Source organism: Trichosurus vulpecula, chromosome 9, assembly GCF_011100635.1.
Source record: "Trichosurus vulpecula isolate mTriVul1 chromosome 9, mTriVul1.pri, whole genome shotgun sequence".
In the NCBI taxonomy this organism is placed as follows: Eukaryota; Metazoa; Chordata; class Mammalia; order Diprotodontia; family Phalangeridae; genus Trichosurus; species Trichosurus vulpecula.
In genome coordinates, this window is record NC_050581.1 from 112,881,483 (window position 1) to 112,900,849 (window position 19,367).

At 42.1% G+C, this 19,367-nt stretch overlaps 1 protein-coding gene across 3 annotated transcripts in view; it reads right to left on the reverse strand.

The window, feature by feature from the left end:
• KLHL18 (kelch like family member 18) overlaps nucleotides 1–19,367 on the reverse strand; it is an 87,396-nt gene that overhangs the window by 11,719 nt on the left and 56,310 nt on the right. For 2 of the 3 annotated variants that reach the window (XM_036738545.1, XM_036738547.1), the window contains exons 4-7: nucleotides 17,617–17,815; nucleotides 12,912–13,072; nucleotides 9,107–9,243; nucleotides 7,330–7,567 (exon numbers count right to left, since the gene is read on the reverse strand). In XM_036738545.1, coding sequence (XP_036594440.1) covers nucleotides 7,330–7,567; nucleotides 9,107–9,243; nucleotides 12,912–13,072; nucleotides 17,617–17,815 — 735 coding nt within the window. The remainder of the gene's footprint in view (nucleotides 1–7,329; nucleotides 7,568–9,106; nucleotides 9,244–12,911; nucleotides 13,073–17,616; nucleotides 17,816–19,367) is intronic. The other variant, XM_036738546.1, reaches the window with a different exon arrangement.

The window sequence follows — 19,367 nt, forward strand, 5'->3', positions numbered from 1 at the left end:
AGAAAATATTGAAAACATCCAAAAAGACACTTGCAAACTGCATGAAGCCATAGTCAGGATCACACAAGATTTAGCAGCTTACATGTTAAAGTATCAGAGGGCTTGGAATGATATTCCAGAAGGCAAAGGAGCTAGGATTACAACCAAGAATAACCTACCCAGCAAAAATGAATATATTTCTTCAAGGAGAAAAAAAAAATAAAGATTTAATGAAATAGAAGATTTTCAAGCATTCCTCATGAAAAGACCAGAGCTAAACAGAAAATCTGACATTCAAACATAAGACTCAAGAGAAGCATAAAAAGATAAACATGAAAGAGAAATCACGAGGGACTCAATAAGGTTAAACTTTTTGCATTCCTGTATGGGAAAATGATACATGTATGTGCTAAAAATTTTATCATTATTAAGGCAGTTAGAAGGAGTCTACATAGACAGAAGGCAGAAATGTGAAGCAAATTTGTATAGATGATCTTAACAAAAAGGGGGGGCAGTGAGAAAGAGAGATGCATTGGGAGAAGGGGGGGATAGGAGAGGAACAATGGGGAAAATTATCTCACATAAAAGAGGTGAGGAAGGAAGAGCTTTTATTGTGGTGAAAGGGTAGGAGCATAGGGGGCACTGTCCTGAGCCTCTTGTGCTGGGGGCTGAGGGCCTGGTCACTGGCTTTATGCATTGGGACCTCAGGTGCTGGTGGATTGCCCACTGCACTGACGTGGCCTGGCCTAGTTGCACCTGTTGTGCCCAGGGTTCTGGGGCTGGCAGTTGGCCCTCTGCACTGGGGTTGGAAGCCTCCTCGCTGGCCTGATGTGCCACTGGCCTGCTGAGCCAGGACCAAAGGGCTTTGGTTGCTAATCTGTGCTATGGCTTGCCCAGACACCATCTGAGCTGGTCTGTGCTTCTCTTTTACCCAAATGGGACCTTTCTTAATGTCCTTTTAAGTTATCTTAAGCTGGAAAATTGTTTCACTTCATCTTTTTGTAGGTTCTGTCACTCCAGTATCCATTTAGAGGCTTGATTTAATGTTATTTCTGAGGAAAACCGGGGAAAGCTCAGGCAACTTCCTGGCCTTTCTCTATCATCTTGGCTCTGCCCTGAATCCAAATTCTTAAAGGAAAAGTTAAATAAGTACAGGAGTAAACAGACAGCAAGTCTATACCAGTGGGGGAACCTTAACTTTCCTCTTTCAAAGCTAGGTAAATTTAACTACAAATTAAATAAAAAACGAGTTAGAGATGAATAAAGTTTTAGAAAAGTTAGATAAAATAGGCCTCTGGAGAAAACCGAATGAGAATAGAAAGAAGTAAACTTTTTTCTCAGCTATACTTAGCACCTTAACAAAAACTAACCATAAAAACCTCATAAACAAATACAGAAAAGCAGAAATGCTAAATGCATCCTTTTCTGACCATAAAACAATAAAATCCAATAAAGGGTCTTGGAAGCATAGATTAAAGATTAATTGAAAACCAAATAATATAGATCAAAGAATGTGTTGGTAATCAAAATGGGCTCCTTAGCACTTACTTCAACAAGTGCCCTTGAAGAGTTTGGCCTTTGTTTCCTTTGATTAATTCAGTGTCTTTGATTGAGTCTTACTAGGTGCTAAGCCCCAGGCCTCAAACCCCTATTAGGTGTAAAACCTTAGCGGGTGTGGATTGGCAACTAAGGTGGGGCCCAAGCTGGGGCTAACTCCAGGGAGGGCCTAGTTTACATGTCTGGGACAGCAGAGGCTTTTAGACCACATGGGTTTAAGTCCGATTCTAGGTCACGTGGGTGAGTCGCATGTGTGACTCGCCCCTGATGCTGAAAAAGATATAAAAACCAGGGGTTGGCTGTCCGTTCTTGGGAGCTCTACCTGCAGCAGTGGTGACGAGTGTGACTCTGGGCCAGCCCTTGTTCTGAGCTCCTGGGCTGAACCTAGATGTTGGTAACTATGAATTGTATTGGGTCTGTCTGTTGATGTTTGTAATTTGTTTGTATTTTGTTCTATAGTTCAGGGTGCTGATTTTTTCCCCTGAACTAAGTGAATGCTGTCTGTATGCTGAATTAAAGTAAGCTTGTCAACCCCTTCAACCTTGCTTTCCTTATTAAAGCAGATCAAAAGAACCTGTCCTTTCGCAGCGTGCCGGCAGCTTTCTGGGTGTTGGCTGTGGGTGGATCTTACACCCCCACAGAAGCTGCTAGCCGGATTGTGGAAAAAAAGAACAACTCAGAGAAACAATAAATAATTTCATTAAAGATAATGACAACAATGAAACAATATACCCAATTTGTGGGATGCAGCCAAAGCAGTACTTTGGGGAAAATAATTCCAAAACTACATAAATTATTTGAAAAAAATAGGTAAAGAAGGAGTCCTACCAATTCTTTTTAAGACACAAATATGGTTTTGATACCTAAAAAAGGGAAAGCAGAAACAGAGAAACCATAGACCAATTTCCATATTGAATATTAATGAAAAATTTTAAATAAAATGCTATCAAGGAGATTACAGTAACATATCACAAAGATCATACAATATGACCAGGTAGGATTTATACCAGCAATGGTTCAATATTAGGAAAACTGTAAGCATAACTGACCATATCAAAAACAAAAACAAAACTCACATGATTATCTCAATGGATACAGAAAAAGTTTTTGACAAAATACAACACCCATTCCTATTAGAGACACTACCAAGCATAGAAATCAATAGCCACTGCTATCTGTGCAGGCACATCAAGCCTTGAACATGGCAGTTTTTTAAATGAGATCCATAATTCCTCAAGAGTCTGTCCTAACTATTCACAATGAAAAAACAAGTTGACAAAAATTACCTATCTATTACGCAGACTATGCTATGCAGTTTGGTGGAAAACCCAAGAAATTGGCCCCTCAGTACACATATTTTGGAAACATATCACAAACAATAAACTGGAACAAAAATTGAACAAGAGGCTGGATGACCATTAGAAAACCACACAGAGCTTATAATGATCCCCAGCTTCTCCCTGAAATACACCTTAATTATTGCCAATTTCTCTTTAAATTTGCCAATATTTTTCTGGTGATGCTATATGGCTGCAATAACGTCTCTGAAGAATTAGAGGTAAAGGTCACCCAAAAGGCAACGGAGAAACACAGGGTGGGTAATGAAACCCATAGTCGAGAACTACGCAAAAGGAGCACCACAAAAGTGACCATCAGATTGGAAAAGATGGGCCACTCATATGGTAGCAACAAGTGATAACAGCCTGCATACTTCACTGGCACCCACACAAAGTCAAAAACGTTAAGAGAAAGCTCTTAGCGTAATGAATAGATTTATGGGAAGACACAGATAACAGCACGAGAAAGAATAAATAGATTTCCAGGCATGGAGGGAGTACCCACATCAGTGAAATCACATATCCATTGAAGAATCAAAATATTTTTTCCAGGAAGGATTATAGAATATCTAGAAAAGGAAGCAGTGTCATGAGATCATAAAAAAGGGAAAAGGGCCTACATGTACAAAAATATTGACAGCAGCTCTTTTCGTGGTGGCAAAGAATTGGAAATTGAGGGGATGTCCATCAATTGGGGAATGTCTGAACAAGTTGTGGTATATGAACGTAATGGAATACTATTGTGCTATAAGAAATGATGAGCAGGTGCACGTCAGAACAACCTGGAAAGACTTACATGTACTGATGCAAAGTGAAGTTAGCAGAACCAGGACAGCATGGTACACAGTAACAGCAACACTGTGAGATGATCAATTATGAATAACTTAGGTCGTCTCAGCAATACAATGATTCAAGATAATTCCAAAGGGCTCATGATGGAAAATGTTATCCACTTCTAGACAATGAACTGATGGAGATCAAATATATTATTTTCACTTTATTTTTTTCGTGGTTTTTTTCATTTTGGCTTGTTTCTTCTTTTGCAACATAACTAAATATGGAAATATGATTTATATGATTGCACATATATAACCTATATCAAATTGCTTACTATTTTGGGGAAGAGGGAGAGGAGAGAGGGAGGGAGCAAACTGGGAAATCAAAATTTTTAAAAAATGAATGTTAAAAATTGTCTTTACATGTAGTTGAAAAAGATAAAATACTATTTAAAAAAAGAACAAGTCATGCCAGCTAACTTTATTTCCTTTTTCTGATGGGATCACTAGACTCATGATAGATAAAGAAATGCTACAGTTACAAATGACCTGATTTTACCAAAACACATGGCCAAGTCTTTCATGGGATATGTGGGTGAGGCACAGGTACAGAAGGCACTAAAGAAAAAGTTTTCTTTAGACAGGTAGAAAAATTGAATAGTCACATCAGTGGTTTGCCATCAACCTGAAAAGGCAGAATCTTCCTTTACAACCTGGTCCCAACCTACCTTTCCAGTCTTATAAATTACTCCACCTCATCCACTCCACAGTCTCATCAAACTGGCTTTCTTGCCATTCCTCCCACACAACACCCTATTTCTCATCTCTACATTTTGCACTGGCTCTGCCTCACGTACCTGAAATGGACAACCTCTTCACCTACTCCTATCACCATCTACACAATGCCTTTCCTAATCCCTTCTCTCCTTCTAGATGCTAATGACTTCCCTCCCTCACAAAACCACCTTGGACTTACTTCTGTTTATACCCCGTATGTACTTATATATATGTACATATGTACCCTGTGTCCTCCCACCCCCACAGAATATAAGGTCTCAGAGGACAGGGACTGTTTCTTTTTTCTTTGTATCCCCCCATTACCTGGCATACAGTAAGTGCTTAATAAATGTACCATCTAGGATGCCAACAATCCCTCTCAGTTTTGTTTCATCTGAGAATTTGATAAGCATGCCATCTACTTGTTTATCCAAGTCACTGATAACAGGGTGGAGCAGTACAGTATGATCTGGATAAAGGCATGGGTCTTTTGGCTCTCTGGTCCACATTCTGTTTATTTCACTACACTGTCCCACAGCAGTCAAGTAGAGAGAGAACACACACAGTGTTTCCTCTAAGCTCCAGTGGGTGAAAAGCAATTGGGAAAATACCAACATTAAGCACACAATCTTATGCCCATTAATCAGCCTATAAATAGCAATCGTACAATTATGTACAATCGTACAATACGAAAGGTGTCAAAAGCAGTACAATTGCTAAATGAGTGGCCCAGCCAGCAAGTTTCAAGGAGGAAGACTTTAGTGTGGGGCTGGGGGTGGGGTGGGGGTGGACGTGGGGTCTTAGAAGGAAGGCTTCAAGAAATTTGTAGCACTCAACCTAAGTAAAAGGAAAAAAAAACTGGAGAATGAAAGTTCTTCCCAAAAGCACTGTAAGGAAGGGAATGCCTGAAAAGAGATTACTGTTCAAGCTTACCGAAGTACTAAGAACATTTTAATGAAGCCTATAATTTAATGAAAATGAAATGGGGCTATATCGAAACTATTAAATAACAGAGCATTACTCAAAAATAGAGAGTAACCAGACCAGTAGCGTGCCTTCCCAAGTTATATTTCAAATTCTGTTAAAATTAATGAGAAGAAAGTAAGTAAATGAAATTAAATGGAAGATAACTGGCAACTGTCCACCTTAGTTCACCCCTGCCCCAAATAAAAAGGAAATAAGTAAAATTTGGGGATACGGGACAATGGAACATTTAAAGCCACAGAAATGCCATATTATATCCAAAGAGTGGGAAGAGGAAAGTCACCAAAAGCATCAGTAGTGGGAAGAAAGTGCAGACGTGGCATTAACCGGTGGGTTTCGAGAAGTGGGTTATATATGATGCTTTCTTTGATTCTAAGACAAACCACAGTTTGATCCTATCTAAATAGGATTTAAATAGCACAAAAAAAGCACAGATTCATTATTTTTGGCCATAAATATAAACACTATTTCCTTAGTTAGAAAACGAAGCACCACATCTATCTACACAAATGCCTTTAATGAAACAATATATAATTTATTACCATTAACCATTTATGTAGCAAAAAGCTTTAAAACAAAGGTAAATTAGTCTTCTTTTCTTATTTCTAGAAAAGAAATTGAGGGATGGAGAGAAAGTAACCATGATAGAGAAAATTCATACTGGTAATATGAATTTTTATAGTGATCTATCATTTACAGGGTACTCTGCTCACAGAAAATCAAGGACATGAAGAACATGCATTTTTCCCCCTATTTAGAGGGAGAGCCAAACTTGTGTTTCATTGGTGAGGAGAGCTTCCAATATGCAAACTCCTGTCACCAGTGCAGATCAGCAACTTATCTATAACTTAGACTAAGAGAACTAAGAGGTTAAATGACCTCACCGTGGTCATACAGCTACTATATGTTAGAGGTAGGATTTGAAACTAGGTCTTCCTGACTTTGAGACTAATCTTATATTCCCTACATCATCTTGCCTCTCAGTGTAAGAATTACCATCTCCAATTTATAGATGAGAAGATTTATCCTCAGAAAGTGAAGTGACTTGACCAGGGTCATTTCAACCCAGGTCTCCTGATGCCAAGTTAAAGGTTCTTTGAACTATACGCCATGCAGACAACTATTTACAGCACGGTTCAGCCCACTGAGCCATCTTGTGGCACTCAGAAGAGCATCCAGACATGTCACGATTCCAATGTCAGAACCAAAGCCAGGCCCCTATTTGCCTGTGAACCAGAAGTTAGAATAGTGGCTTAATCTCCATCTCTCAGTTTAAACTAGGTAGTCAGGGACTAGGGGGGAAAGGAGATGGAGCAGTTACTTTGGGTAACTTTCTGTATCTACAAGCCTGCCCTAGAACATGAAATCTTATCCACTTAAGTCCATTTGAGGTTTCTTAAGATCATAAATTCAGAGCTGAGAGGGACCTTAGGGGCCATGTCATCAATGTTCTCATTTGATGGAGCAAGAGGCTAAATGACTTGCCTAAGGTCCCCCAGGGATTAGCATTTGGGATGTGTGATTCCAAATCCAGCCTCTAATGGAGCTCCATGAAGCCTCCTATCATCCCTCTGGCTTCCTGTAATCAGCTCTCGTCAGAGTTCCTACAGCATTTACTCACTATCCCACTTATGCGGAACTTACATTCTATTTCACTTTCTGTGTGTACATGTGTGGGGGTAAGTCTTCAGGAGATCTAGAGTACCTTACAAGCACTGTGAAAAGGCCCAGACTTTAGTTTCCTCCTCAATAAAATGAGATTGGACCAGATGGTCCAAAAGGCCCCCCTCTAAGTCCTAACTTTACTACTTTGCATCCCTCACTGTACATAGAGGACTCAACAAATATTTACTCAATGAATAAATGAATGGATGAAATAAAACAGAAAAACAACACGGCAGAATTCAAAATCCAAATACCTTCGCTTGCTGTTCATGCTGCCCACTTTGGTCCAGGTGTCCGTCTCAGGGTTGTATACCTCCACAGTACTCAGCCGCAACTGGCCATCGTATCCTCCAATGGCGTACAGGAGTCCGTTGACCACGGCCACTCCCACACGGCTACGGGCTGTAGTCATGGGTTGACACTTCTCCCATCGATTGGCGATGGGATCAAACACTTCGACCACATTCAGCGAATCACCTGCATAAAAATTTGCTACTCAAATTAAAACAAATGATCCCATACATTTAGTTTGCTACTTATGGGGAGTGACTAGACAGAGCATTCACTTGACTCTAAACGTCTGCAGAATGACAAAATACCATGATACTAGGTCTGTTGTAAACATTTTCAAGAACAAACTTCATCTGTGGGTACTGCCATTGTGAAAATTTTGCTCATGCTATGCTTTCTAGGACACTAGACAAACCCAAGACCCATTTCATCCTCAGCAGAGGATAGTTTTCAGCACTGAAAATCAGCTACAATCAATTAAACTCCTGGCTTAGAGCTAGCAGCAGAGAAGTAGCACCTCAATGTAACTTCTTATGCTTGTCATATAGAACATCCTATTAGGACCAAAGCTTTAAGTTAAGGGCTGGAGAGACACACACATCTCTAAATAATAGCTACTTTCAGAGAGCCAGCAGGCCCCAATGGCTAAGACAACTATGCTGAGAACCAGAAAGGCCTGGAAAGAGACCAGGGAGACTCCAGTCCTGTGTCTGGCACCTATTGGCTGGGTGTCTCTCTTTTTTTTTTCCCCAGGGCAATTGGGGTTAAGTGACTTGCCCAAGGTCACACAGCTAGTATATGTGTCAAGTGTCGGAGGTCGGATTTGAACTCAGGTCCTCCTGACTCCAGGGCTGGTGCTCTACTCTCTTCACCACCTAGCTGCCCCCTGCTGGGTGTCTCTTAATCTCTTCATGCTTTAGCACTTAGGCAATTCTCTAAGACTGCATGGTGTAGAGAAGGTGACTGCTTTGGTGTTGGGAGTTTCCTCATTCAGGAATTCCCCATACCTATGAAGTCACAGGTCCAGGCCCTATCCGTAATAACAATCTAAATTCTCTTTTATTCCAAAGAACTCAGTATACACATTTTCTTCTGGATGCCCCTCCTAAGGGTAACCATTCCAGTCCTGCACCACTTCAGTGTTACCGTGGCTGGGGTAGATTTCTCAAATGAAACTGTCTCTTATCTTGTGCTACCACTACCCATAAGTAGGAAAGTGGATCACCTCCTTTGTTTCATCCATAAAATCCTTGGTCAGGGAGAGTGAAGAGTAAAAAGGAGAAGAAATGGCAGGACCTGCTTACCAAAAGCAATGAATGGCAACTTGAACCTGCAATAACCCAATTTAGGTGAGTCTCCCATATCAGAGCTTTAAGAAAGTAACTAGAATTGTTAATTTCTTAAAGCTTTGATATTAGAGACTTGGCTAAACTGTGTTGGCCTAATATTGGCATGATTGTTAGATTCTTTTCTTTACTCTCTCCTCTCCCCTTAATTAGGTGGCAAATCTCTAATCATAAACACAATGGGAAAAGATGCATATTACTCGCATTACTGATACTCGATAAACATTAACAATATAAACACAGTCATTTAAAAAAAACCCAAGAAGTGCACAAAAGTAAGCCAAGTATCTGAAAGGGTGAATACCAAAAGGGTATGCTGCTAAACTCTTCTGGCGAATCCCCTCTGATGGGGAAAAGGGAACAATTATCATTCCAAAGGGGAGCTGCAAGATACCTGCTGAGTTAAGCCCTCCCACTGCATAGATGAGCCCCGCAATGGAAGTACAGCAGCGAGGCCGAGTTTTGAAGGCCAGCAGGTGTGGCCGGCGCTCTGGCATGAGGTGATAGTCTTTTGCTTCATCCACCAAGTCCCTGAAATGAAGCACAAGGTAAGAAAGATAATTTACTCACATTCAACCCAGCAGACTGCCAAACTCCAGCATGTGGTTCCTTCCTCCCAAAAGAAATACCCAAGTTCCCCTTTCTCAAATAAAAATAGGGATGGCTGTCAAAAACCACAGACCTGAGGGATCCCAAATGGCAGCATGACTATGTGTTGGTGTGAGTTTTGTGGAGTTAATGAGGGCAAGTTTCCAGGCGTCTGCTCATTCCTGAGTCAATTACATCTTATGTTTTCTGGGAACAAGCAAATGCTTCCTTGCTAAGTACAAGTACACATTCTATTGCCCGGCAAGTCACTTGGGAGCTTAACTATACTCTGCTGATGGGCTGGAGTTAATAACCAAAAGATCTGCTACTAAAAAAAAAAATCAATTGGGAAATTAAAAACCCACCACCAGAGACCAGAAAGCAGTTTGATCGATGAATCTGCCACAGGAGAGAGAACTTCATAAAGGGAAGAAAAAGAAGGGGGTTGGGATCAGGAAGAAGAAAGGTGCATAGGCATAAGGCTCTGCTGAAAGGGGAAAAATTATTTCATTACTATGAACATGAGAAACAATGCCTGGACTGGTAAATGTTCTGAGCTGGTAGATGTTCCAAATCCAGGTGTATGGGTGACCTAAATAGGGGTTAATAACGTTTGGACTGGCATGCCTAGCCTGCGATCATTCCAAATTACAATTCTGAGTATCAGTAATAACCTTCCCTCTCTTCAAATTGTTTTAACCCACAACTTTGCCTTGCACAATTAATCTAAAATCCATCTGATCCTTCATGTAACAGGTCCCCAGCAGTAACAGCCAGAGATGTAGCTGCCAACTGCCAACTAGGTCATACACTACCCTTGAGCTCAGAATTAGCTTTTGTCCATGGATTAAGGCACAGGTCACCAGGAGGCACATAAACTGATCCCCACTAGCATGGGAAGGCTTAGCAATACAGAATGTAATAACTTAATTCACCTAAAGCAAATCATTCCCAGGTCTTCCTAGGGTCGAAATGCCCCAATAATATGAAATGGAACTGAAACTACTAAGCCACACTGGAGAGTGTGGGGGAACTGGACTGGATTTTCCTAATTTCTTAATGCTTCTGTCTTTGGAAAGGCAGTGTGGTATAACAGAAAGTACAAAAAATTAGGGTCAGAAGACCTTGGTTCAAGTTCTAGCCCTGACACTTTCTTGCTGTGTGACCCTGGGTAAGAATGTCTCCTTTGTGAGCCTCTGTTTCTTCCTCTGCCAAAATGGGATAATAATATTTATACCACCAACCTCCTCACAGGGTTGGTATAAGGGAAGTGCTTTGTAAACCCTAAAATGCCACAGAATTGCAAGATGCTATTAATGGGTCCAGAAACAGGACAGACTTAGAGGGGGTCCCTTCTCCTACTCCCAAGATGCTGCTCAGGATGGCTGCCACACTAGAGCTCCAACACTCAAGAGCCTCATTTTGGGAACAGGACTACCTGAACTTGACCCTTGGGACATAATGCAAAGCCCTCCCTTCTAAGCTAACTGACCCAAATAAAGCATTAAGAAAATGGCAGCTGTTTCGGTCCTGTTGAATACTATTTTATTCTCATGCTAAGGGTACTGCCCAATTAATCTTCCTAAACTACTCATTTTAAGGGGTCACTCCTACCACCTATAGGTACTGAGAGACAGGTTAGATTCCCATAGACTGGAATCAGAGGTGGGCATTATAGGTGAAGGAAATGATAGAAGTAAAAAAAGGCAGAGAGGTGGTAAAACTCAAGGAATGTTTGCAGAATGATGACTAGAGCAGTTGGCTGCAATGAAGGGTTCATGCCAGAGCAGGAGTAGGGAGGGATAAAGGTGAAGAGGTAGGTAGAAGCCAGACTCAGAATGGCAGACTAAGAAGTCTTGACTTTATCGTAGGCAACTGGACTGAACAGTCGCCAGCCATTGAAGGTTTCTGAGCTAGAGTCTGGGGTTAACATGATACTGAAAAAATGAAATCAGTGCTTTGATTTGTTCAGAATAAACTAAACAGGGAAGAAATTAGAATCAAGAAGAAGAATCTAGAGGCTTCTTAAGGATAACAGGAGCTGAACTGTAGTGATAAAAGATTCAGAATAAAATGCTCTTTCCTCTAGGACTTTGAGAGGTGCTTTAGGCTGCCCAGAGAGTTGGGCCTCTACTGCCTACTAGGCCCCAACGCCATGGAGATCCAAGCGGAACCATGACATGACACAGGTTTTTTGGGGGGGTCTATGCTGTAGTACCACTTTATAATGAAGTCTTGAAATCTGGTGAAAAAGGCCAAAGAAAGACCTACCTGCTTGTTTTCCAGTTTTACTCAGGAGCAAACAGTATTATAAAAGCTTAGGACTGAATTTTTAGGAGACATTTTGAAAAGGTGACTAGGACCAAAGAGAGAAAGGAGCTACTTGGGCAAAAGTAGGGAAAGAGTGGCTAAGTCTGGAGAGAAGGAAAAAAAAGGGGAGTTAGACATAAGAAGAGTAACAGAAAAGAGAAAAGAAACAAGGCAGTAAGGATTTAAAAAATGAAGAAGACAATGGACTGTGCCCAGAAAGGAGAGAAAAAGGAGGGTACTGAGAATGGCTTAAAAAAAAAAAAGGAAATAGCAAATAAGTATAATGTTGTGGCTAAGAATGAAAAAAAAATATTTTTGTAATTGTGACTATGCAAAATACTGGGTAATCTGTTAAGTATACTTTTGAGACAGTAGCCTTTCAAAGCCAGATACTAGGCCAACCTAAATATCAAAGTGGAGCCAGTGACATTTTTGACTGGCATGCTAGTCATCCTAATTTAGGATTTCATACACCAGTGGTGACCTTCCTGATCCCTAAGTCACTAGATCTGGAACCACCCTGGAGCCCTGGGGAACTAAATTAAAATTGCCTAACCTGAGATAACAATGAGATCAAAGAAATATGCAAATGGCCTCTGTGCCACCCAAGTGGGCTGATGATGCTGTTCAAGAAGGGAGCTGGCAGAAGGAGACTGTGGGAGGGGCGGGGAGCAAGGAGACAAAACTAGGAGTTTTTTAACGACCTGTGAATTTAAACATAGAGTCAGGGATGAGGAAGGGGAAAAGTACAGAGTGAACAGGGGGACAGACACCCAAAAAAGGAACAGGAAGTTTTCTTCCTTCTCCTGGTCTTTCTTTCTGTGAGGCAGAAGTCTTACATGGAACCTGGAACTTGGGGATCTACAACCTCCTTCCTAGGATACAGTGACAAAAGGTGAAGTTCCTGGCTAACGTGGGATGTGTTTCTTTTCCTTTCTAAGCTGCTCCCTGTACTGGCAATATGAGTGCCATCTAAAATCATCTTTAATGAAAAGAAGTGTGGCATGATGGTTGCGGTTCAAGCATTGAACTTGGAGTCAGAAGACCAGGTATAAAATCCCATTTCTGTCTTTCATTATCTGTATGGCCTTGGGCAGGTCCTTTCTGAGCTTTGGGGATGATAAGGCTCGGACTATCTCCCAGGGTCACTGCAAGGATTAAAGGAGACGGTGCTGAGATAGAGGTGCTGTAAACTGTGAAGCCCTCGAAGGGCCCTTGACAAGCATGACCCCTTCTCGAGAGAGAGAGAGCTGACGCTCCGCAAAGCAGCAGGGACAGAGTTCAATCTGGGCCTTGCTCACCTGCACTTGTGACAACAGCGTACGAGGTCATCTTGTTGTACCCGATCAGACAGGAATTGAGGCCGGCAAAGAGGCAGGCGGATTTTGGATAGAAGCTCAGGAAGACAGGGCTCTCGCTGCTCCTGATCATACCTAATCCAGGCCAATGCAGCTTCAAATACCTGCCAGGCAAAAGAGCAATGACAGCCTGGCTGCAGAACTGCTTTCTGAAAGTCAAATTATTTATGAATTACAAGAATATGACGAAGCCCTCCTTTCGTTAATGGCATCACCATTCTCCTGGGCTGACCACTTGAAGTCACCTTGGACTGCACCTCTCCAGCCTCCACATCCAGTCAGTCATGAAGCCCTAGCAATATTATTTCTGTCCTTCACATCCATTCCTTATTTTCCATTCTTACAGCCTAGGCCAGCCTAGCCCAGCCTTGGACAGCCTAGCCCAGCCTTGAAGAGCATACTGCCCCTGTGCTCAAAAAGCTCCTTAATTTGTGACCTCCAATCTAAATGCTGTTTGGCTTAGAAGGTCCTCTACCACAACATGGCCCTACTCCACCTGTCCCACTTTACATCTTATTGTTACTCAATTTGAACCCTTCGCTCTAGTCACTGTCCTATGAACTTGACACATGTAGTCCTATTGTTTGTATTCTTCCCTTTTCTTGGAATGGCTTTTCTTCTCTCCTTTGCTCATACAAATCATTCAATCAATAAACATTTCTTAAGTGCCTTGTTTGTGCCAGGTTGGGGCAGCTAGATGGCACAATAGATAGAGTGCTAGGCCTGGAGTCAGGAAGACTTGAATTCAAATCCAGCCTCAGACACTTACTAGATGTGTGACCCTGGGCAAGTCATGTAACCCTGTGTGCCTCGGTTTCCTCATCTGTAAAATGAGCCAAAGAAGGAAATGGCAACCCACTCCAGTATGTCTGCCAAGAAGACCCCAAAAGGGGTCACAAAGAGTCAGACGTGACCGAACAACAATAACAATGTGCCAGGCACTGTGCTAAGGCCCTGATCATTCAAGGCCTTGATCAAGTCCCAACTCCATGAAACCTTTTTTAACTGCTCTACTTCACAATGATATAAAGTCTTAAGTATATATTCAGTAAACATTAGGTAGTTTAAAACAATAGCAGTTCATAGTTATACAGCCTTTCACAATTTACAAAGTACCATGTATGTGTGTCTCTGTGCGTATCTCATGTGCTTTGCTAGGCAATGGAAAAGATATAAGCATAGCTATAGAAACATATACAGAATGTCCCAAAGACTTATGGGACACTGTGTGTATGTATAAACGTATATTACATAGAGAATACACATCTATGTTAAATATACATATGCTTACGTACATATAGTTATAGATCTGTCAGTATTCCTGCTAATCTTATAGCACTCTGGTGCCTATACATATTAGGATCATAATAGATGGTGAATTAAACTGAAGAATCCTACAATTTGGCACTTAACTGTACTATCTTCCAGTTGTTTCATGTTCAGTACTGTGTCCCCACACAAACTAAGGGGAATGTGCTTTGGATGCCTTCTGTATCTCCAGTGCTCCCAGATCACTACAAAGTACACAGCAGGTGCTCAATAAATCCCCACGGACTGCTGCAGAGTCTCAAAATAGGACATGATGGATGGAAACATCAGCAGTTTCTCCCCCAAAAATGGTTTAATAAAAAATTATTTTGCTTATTTCCATTAAATAGAAGCAGCCTCTAAGTATTCCAGCTTGACTATACATGCCTTTCTCTCCCTTTCCTCTGCCAACAATGGCATTTAGCCTTTGAGGCTTAATCTTCTCTTCCTAAAAAGCTAAGTGTGAGCATGGGAAGGGACCACATCTGTTTTGCTCACTTCAGGCAGCACCTACAACACCACCACGAGTCACGGCACTTAAATAGGATGCTCCATGTCACCATTCCTGTAAATCATAATGTGCTGTGCAAATGCAGGCTGTCACGATGATCAGATTATGACGATCAATGTCAGAGCCGCCAAGGAAACACTCCAAAGAGTCACCTTTTCTACAGTGAGGTGGCCACACAGGACTCACCCCCTCGGGGTGGGCATGGGGAAGAACTACACCTCAACCTAAAGTATGGGACGGAAATCACTTAGTTTTGATTCATTCACCAGGCTCCGCATCCAGATGTAAACTTTCTTATTTGTGCTGCCACCTAGCGGTCCCCAGGACCACAAAATGCATGACAGACATCCCCAAATTCAGGTGGTGAGTATGCAGGAGAGGTTCCACTTTTGAAATCACCCTGGGTCAATATTTCTAAACAAATAACTCAATGACTATGAAAAATCATGTTCTTGCCACTTCACAAAGGTCTCTGAGGGAGCACACTAGTCACTCCTATGAACAATGTCATCCGAGGGCATTTGTACAGCATGGGCTCCTTTTTAAAGTACTCGCTTCATCCTCATGACAGCCTTTTGAGGCATCTAGGACAGGTATTACAAGGAATACCAGATCTGTACTCAGCGTGTGAGCATGTGAGGCCCAAGGCTCTGGCCTTTACCAGCTACGTGACCTTGAACAAGTTACTTAACCAGCCTCTCCAGCCCTTTAGTTTCCTCACATGAAAAACAGAGATGATAACGTACACAGGCACTACCCAACTCACAAGGCTGTGGTAATGAAAGTGGTGATAAACCATAAAGTAACATGGAAATAGTTGTTATTATCATTTAAAGACCAGGAAACTGAGGCACAAGTAGGTTAATAAATAGATGTTTGTGAGTAATTGGCCCAAGGCTACTAGTTAGTAATCCCTAGAAGACAAAGGAATCAGTAACAGAATCTCAGCATAATATTCTGGGGAAGCAGTGTGGAAAGAGCCTGACATGATTTGGAGCTCAAAGACCTGGCTATGACGCTTACAGGCTTCTAGGATCTAGGACAAGTCCTTATACCTCTCTGAGACTCAGTTTCTCCATCCAAAAAATGGAGATAATCATCCCTGCACTATTTACCTCACAGAGTTGTTGTGAGGATCAAATGTGTCTATGAGAGCACTTTGTAAACTATTAAGTATTAAATGAAAAAGGAACTCTAGCACAGCTTCACACTAGACAAACAGACCTGTTCTAAACCTGTCTTCAGAGGCCCATCCTGCGCTTTCAGTCCATTTGACAATCAGCACGAGTAGCTTGAGGCTGTTCCCCCTGCCAACCAGCCACCCTCAGCCTGATCTATGAACCCTTGCCTGCCTGCCCCCAACCTATCTGTCCAGTTGTTTCTCTTCCTGTAGAGTGGATCCTTCACTCTACACAAGATGCACCTGTGCTGTTCCCTACCTCCTCCTCCCCACCCCCCACCCAACAAGTCCAGAACCTAGAATGCCCCGCCTGCTCTGTTCTACCCCTACTGAAATATGGGGCACTCTAAGGTGAAGTTCAACACCACATCCTCTATGAAATCTGCCCGATCACCCAAACCAAAAGTGACCACTGTCTCCTCTGAGTTCCTGTAGTACCTGCTGTCTGTGCAGTATTGTAGCTACACGTGTACATGTCTTATCTCTCCAATACTGTAGACTCCAGGACAGATGCCATGTCGCATGCCTTTGCATGGGACCTTCCCATTGCCTAAAATGAGCCCAGGGTGCTGCTGCACATAGTAAGTACTCAGTAAATACATATTGGAATGACAAGCTGGATAAATATAGGAATAAGGGGACTAAGCTGTTTTCTTGGACCCCTATCGCTGTTAGACCATGGACAAGCAAATCAAAATTCAATTCCATTCTCAGTGATTAAAAGCTTATTATATGTGAAGCACTGTGCTAAAGAGTAAGGATGTTGATGTGGTTTGGGGTGCTAGGAACCCTGAAATTCAAGGGTATAGGGTAGTTCTGGCTCCAAAGAATTTGATCACTAAAGCCTTCTTTCAGTCAGAGTAGTGAGGTTTTATTATACACAGATGGGGTGGGCAAGATTTCTAGTAACTCTGCACTTTTTGTGACCCCAGTACAAGCAGGCAAGATTCTAAGAATCTGTGTAATTTAATGGGGATAAGATTGGTGCTTTTATACAGAAAAAGACTGTGAGAAGATCTGGATGGGATTAAGGAGTGGCAAGTAGCCTGAGGTGGCCCAGAGGTAACAGAGAAAGGAGTGTCAAATAACCTAATTAAGTAATCCAGGAGGGCTGGGGTGGGCCAGATGCCTTGGGTAGAGACACCAGTAATCTGGTCTACGGAATTGTGTGGGAAAATTCAGTGACTGGGTTGCTTTCGAAGACGTGGTCTTTTCCTTTTAGGGGTCCTAACACCCCATCAATATGAAGATGAAAAACAATACAGTTCCTGTGCTCAAGGTGCTAACGATGCGATATGGAACACAACATGTACATAAGCAAATATAAAATGTGTAGGTAGAGTGTGATAAGAGCAAAGGAAACTGTAGGAGGAATTCTGAGGTGGAAGAGAATGCTTTTGGCTCAGGGGATTGGGAAGGCTTCATGGAGAAAGTGGCAACTGAGATGAGTCTTAAAGGAAGAAAAGAATTTCAGTAGATGGAGATGTGTACAGAAGACATTCTGTTTTTCTCTTCAGAGCTCATGGGAAGGGACAAAAAGCAAATCAGTAAGACACTGAGGCATCACAAAATGCATTTTATCCCCTAATGACTGAAAAAGACAATGTTCTCGCCTAACGCTTTTAGAAAGTCTACTGTTCCCCAAGTACCTGCTCCTCTGATTTCACATTGAGCTCATCCCGAGACACCAACTCAAGGACATCATCAAAGGGTAATGCCAGGAACTCTTCTGACATAGACACCTCCACAAAATGCTGGTGGATGAAACTGTTGGCCGAGTCGTACAGCACAGCACACATCATGGTCTCAGCAAATTGACGGACACCCAGACAGTTCTTGGGGTGAAGCCTTTGGATGCAAGGAAAAGAGAGAAAGGGAGAGCTCAGTGGTGGGGAAAGTGGGATGAAATTTTTCGTCATTTCTTATGTTCCTTCTGGAAGAGCAGAAGGAAGAAGTCTTAATCCTGGCTTTGCCACTATATATCACTGTTTAAACTCTGGGTGAGTCACTTCCAAGGGGGCTGGACTAGGAGATCTCTAAGGTCTCTTCCAGATTTAAAATTTGATGTTTAAGTTAGATTCTAAACTAAGATGTGTATCAGCAAATGCAATGAAGTAAAAAGAATTAGGCCAAGGGGAGGAGGGAGGGAGAAAAGAGCACTGGCAGAGGAAGAAAATGAGCCTGGGTATGAAATTATAGCAAGGCATTCTCTAGAGATCTGTGTCTCTTTCATTATAGGATCACAGGATTAACAACGGGAAGGATTGTTCTTTACGTCCCCCTCATTTTACAAAGGAGGAAAATTAGGCAGAGAAAGGTACAGTGACCTGCTTGGGGTCTCGGAGATAAGTACAGAGATGCACCCAAATCCTCTCTCTCCAAATGTACTGCTCTTGGGTGAAGAGCTGAAACAGCAATACCTTGTACCCAGACCCTTTGCTGAATAAAACCTAGAGCTCCCTGCTCTGATTCTGGATCAACTCTATTACAGATCATCTGTTAATTCCAAAATAACTGTAATCTAAGACAAACAGGGAAGATTTCTTCTTGCTGGTTCTTTTTGGGTGATATTGATGGTGACAGTAAACTAGATGGGCCCCTCGTCAGACGACAAAGCACAAAGACAACAGACTTGGGGTGATGCACCAATGAAATTTCCAACCAAGGTTATGAAGGTTTGGTGAAGAGGGAGGCAGCAGCAGGCGCCAGGGGCTTGTCTAATCAAAGCACTGAGATTCTGCTTCTTTGCCTCTTCTAGTAGTGGTCTCTGGAAAAAAAACCCTGAAAGTTGTCAGCTTTTGAAAGCCTGCACTTACTTTTCATGATTAAAATGCTTTCTGTCTTGTCTAACCATTCTTTCTCAGCCTCCTCTGCTGGCCCATCAGCTGCATCATATCATCTAACCGAAAGCATTTGCTGAGGTTCTGTCCTGGGTCCTTTTCTCTTCTCTCCTGATAACCTCATCAGCAACCACGGGTTTAACCAAGGGTTTATCGCCCTTACATAGACAACTCAGAGAACTATAGATACAGGCCTAGTCTCTCCACTGAGCTTCAGTCCTGTATCATCAATTGCTGAGCCGACATTCCAACATAGATGCCCTTGAGACATTTTAAATTCAACATGTATAAAATGGAATGTGTCTTTCCCTCTAAATTATCCCCTCTTCCAAACTTCCCTGTTTCTGTCAAAGGCACCACCATCTTTTTAGTCTCTCAAGATCATCTCCACTCCTCACTCCCCCACCCTCCATATATTCAATCAGTTGACAGATCTTGCTGTTTCTACCTTCTCAACACCTCTCATACCTGACCCTTTTTCTCCATTCATACAGCTACCACCTCAGTTCAGGCCCCATTACCTCTTGCCTAGACTATTCCAACAGCCTCCTAAATGGTCT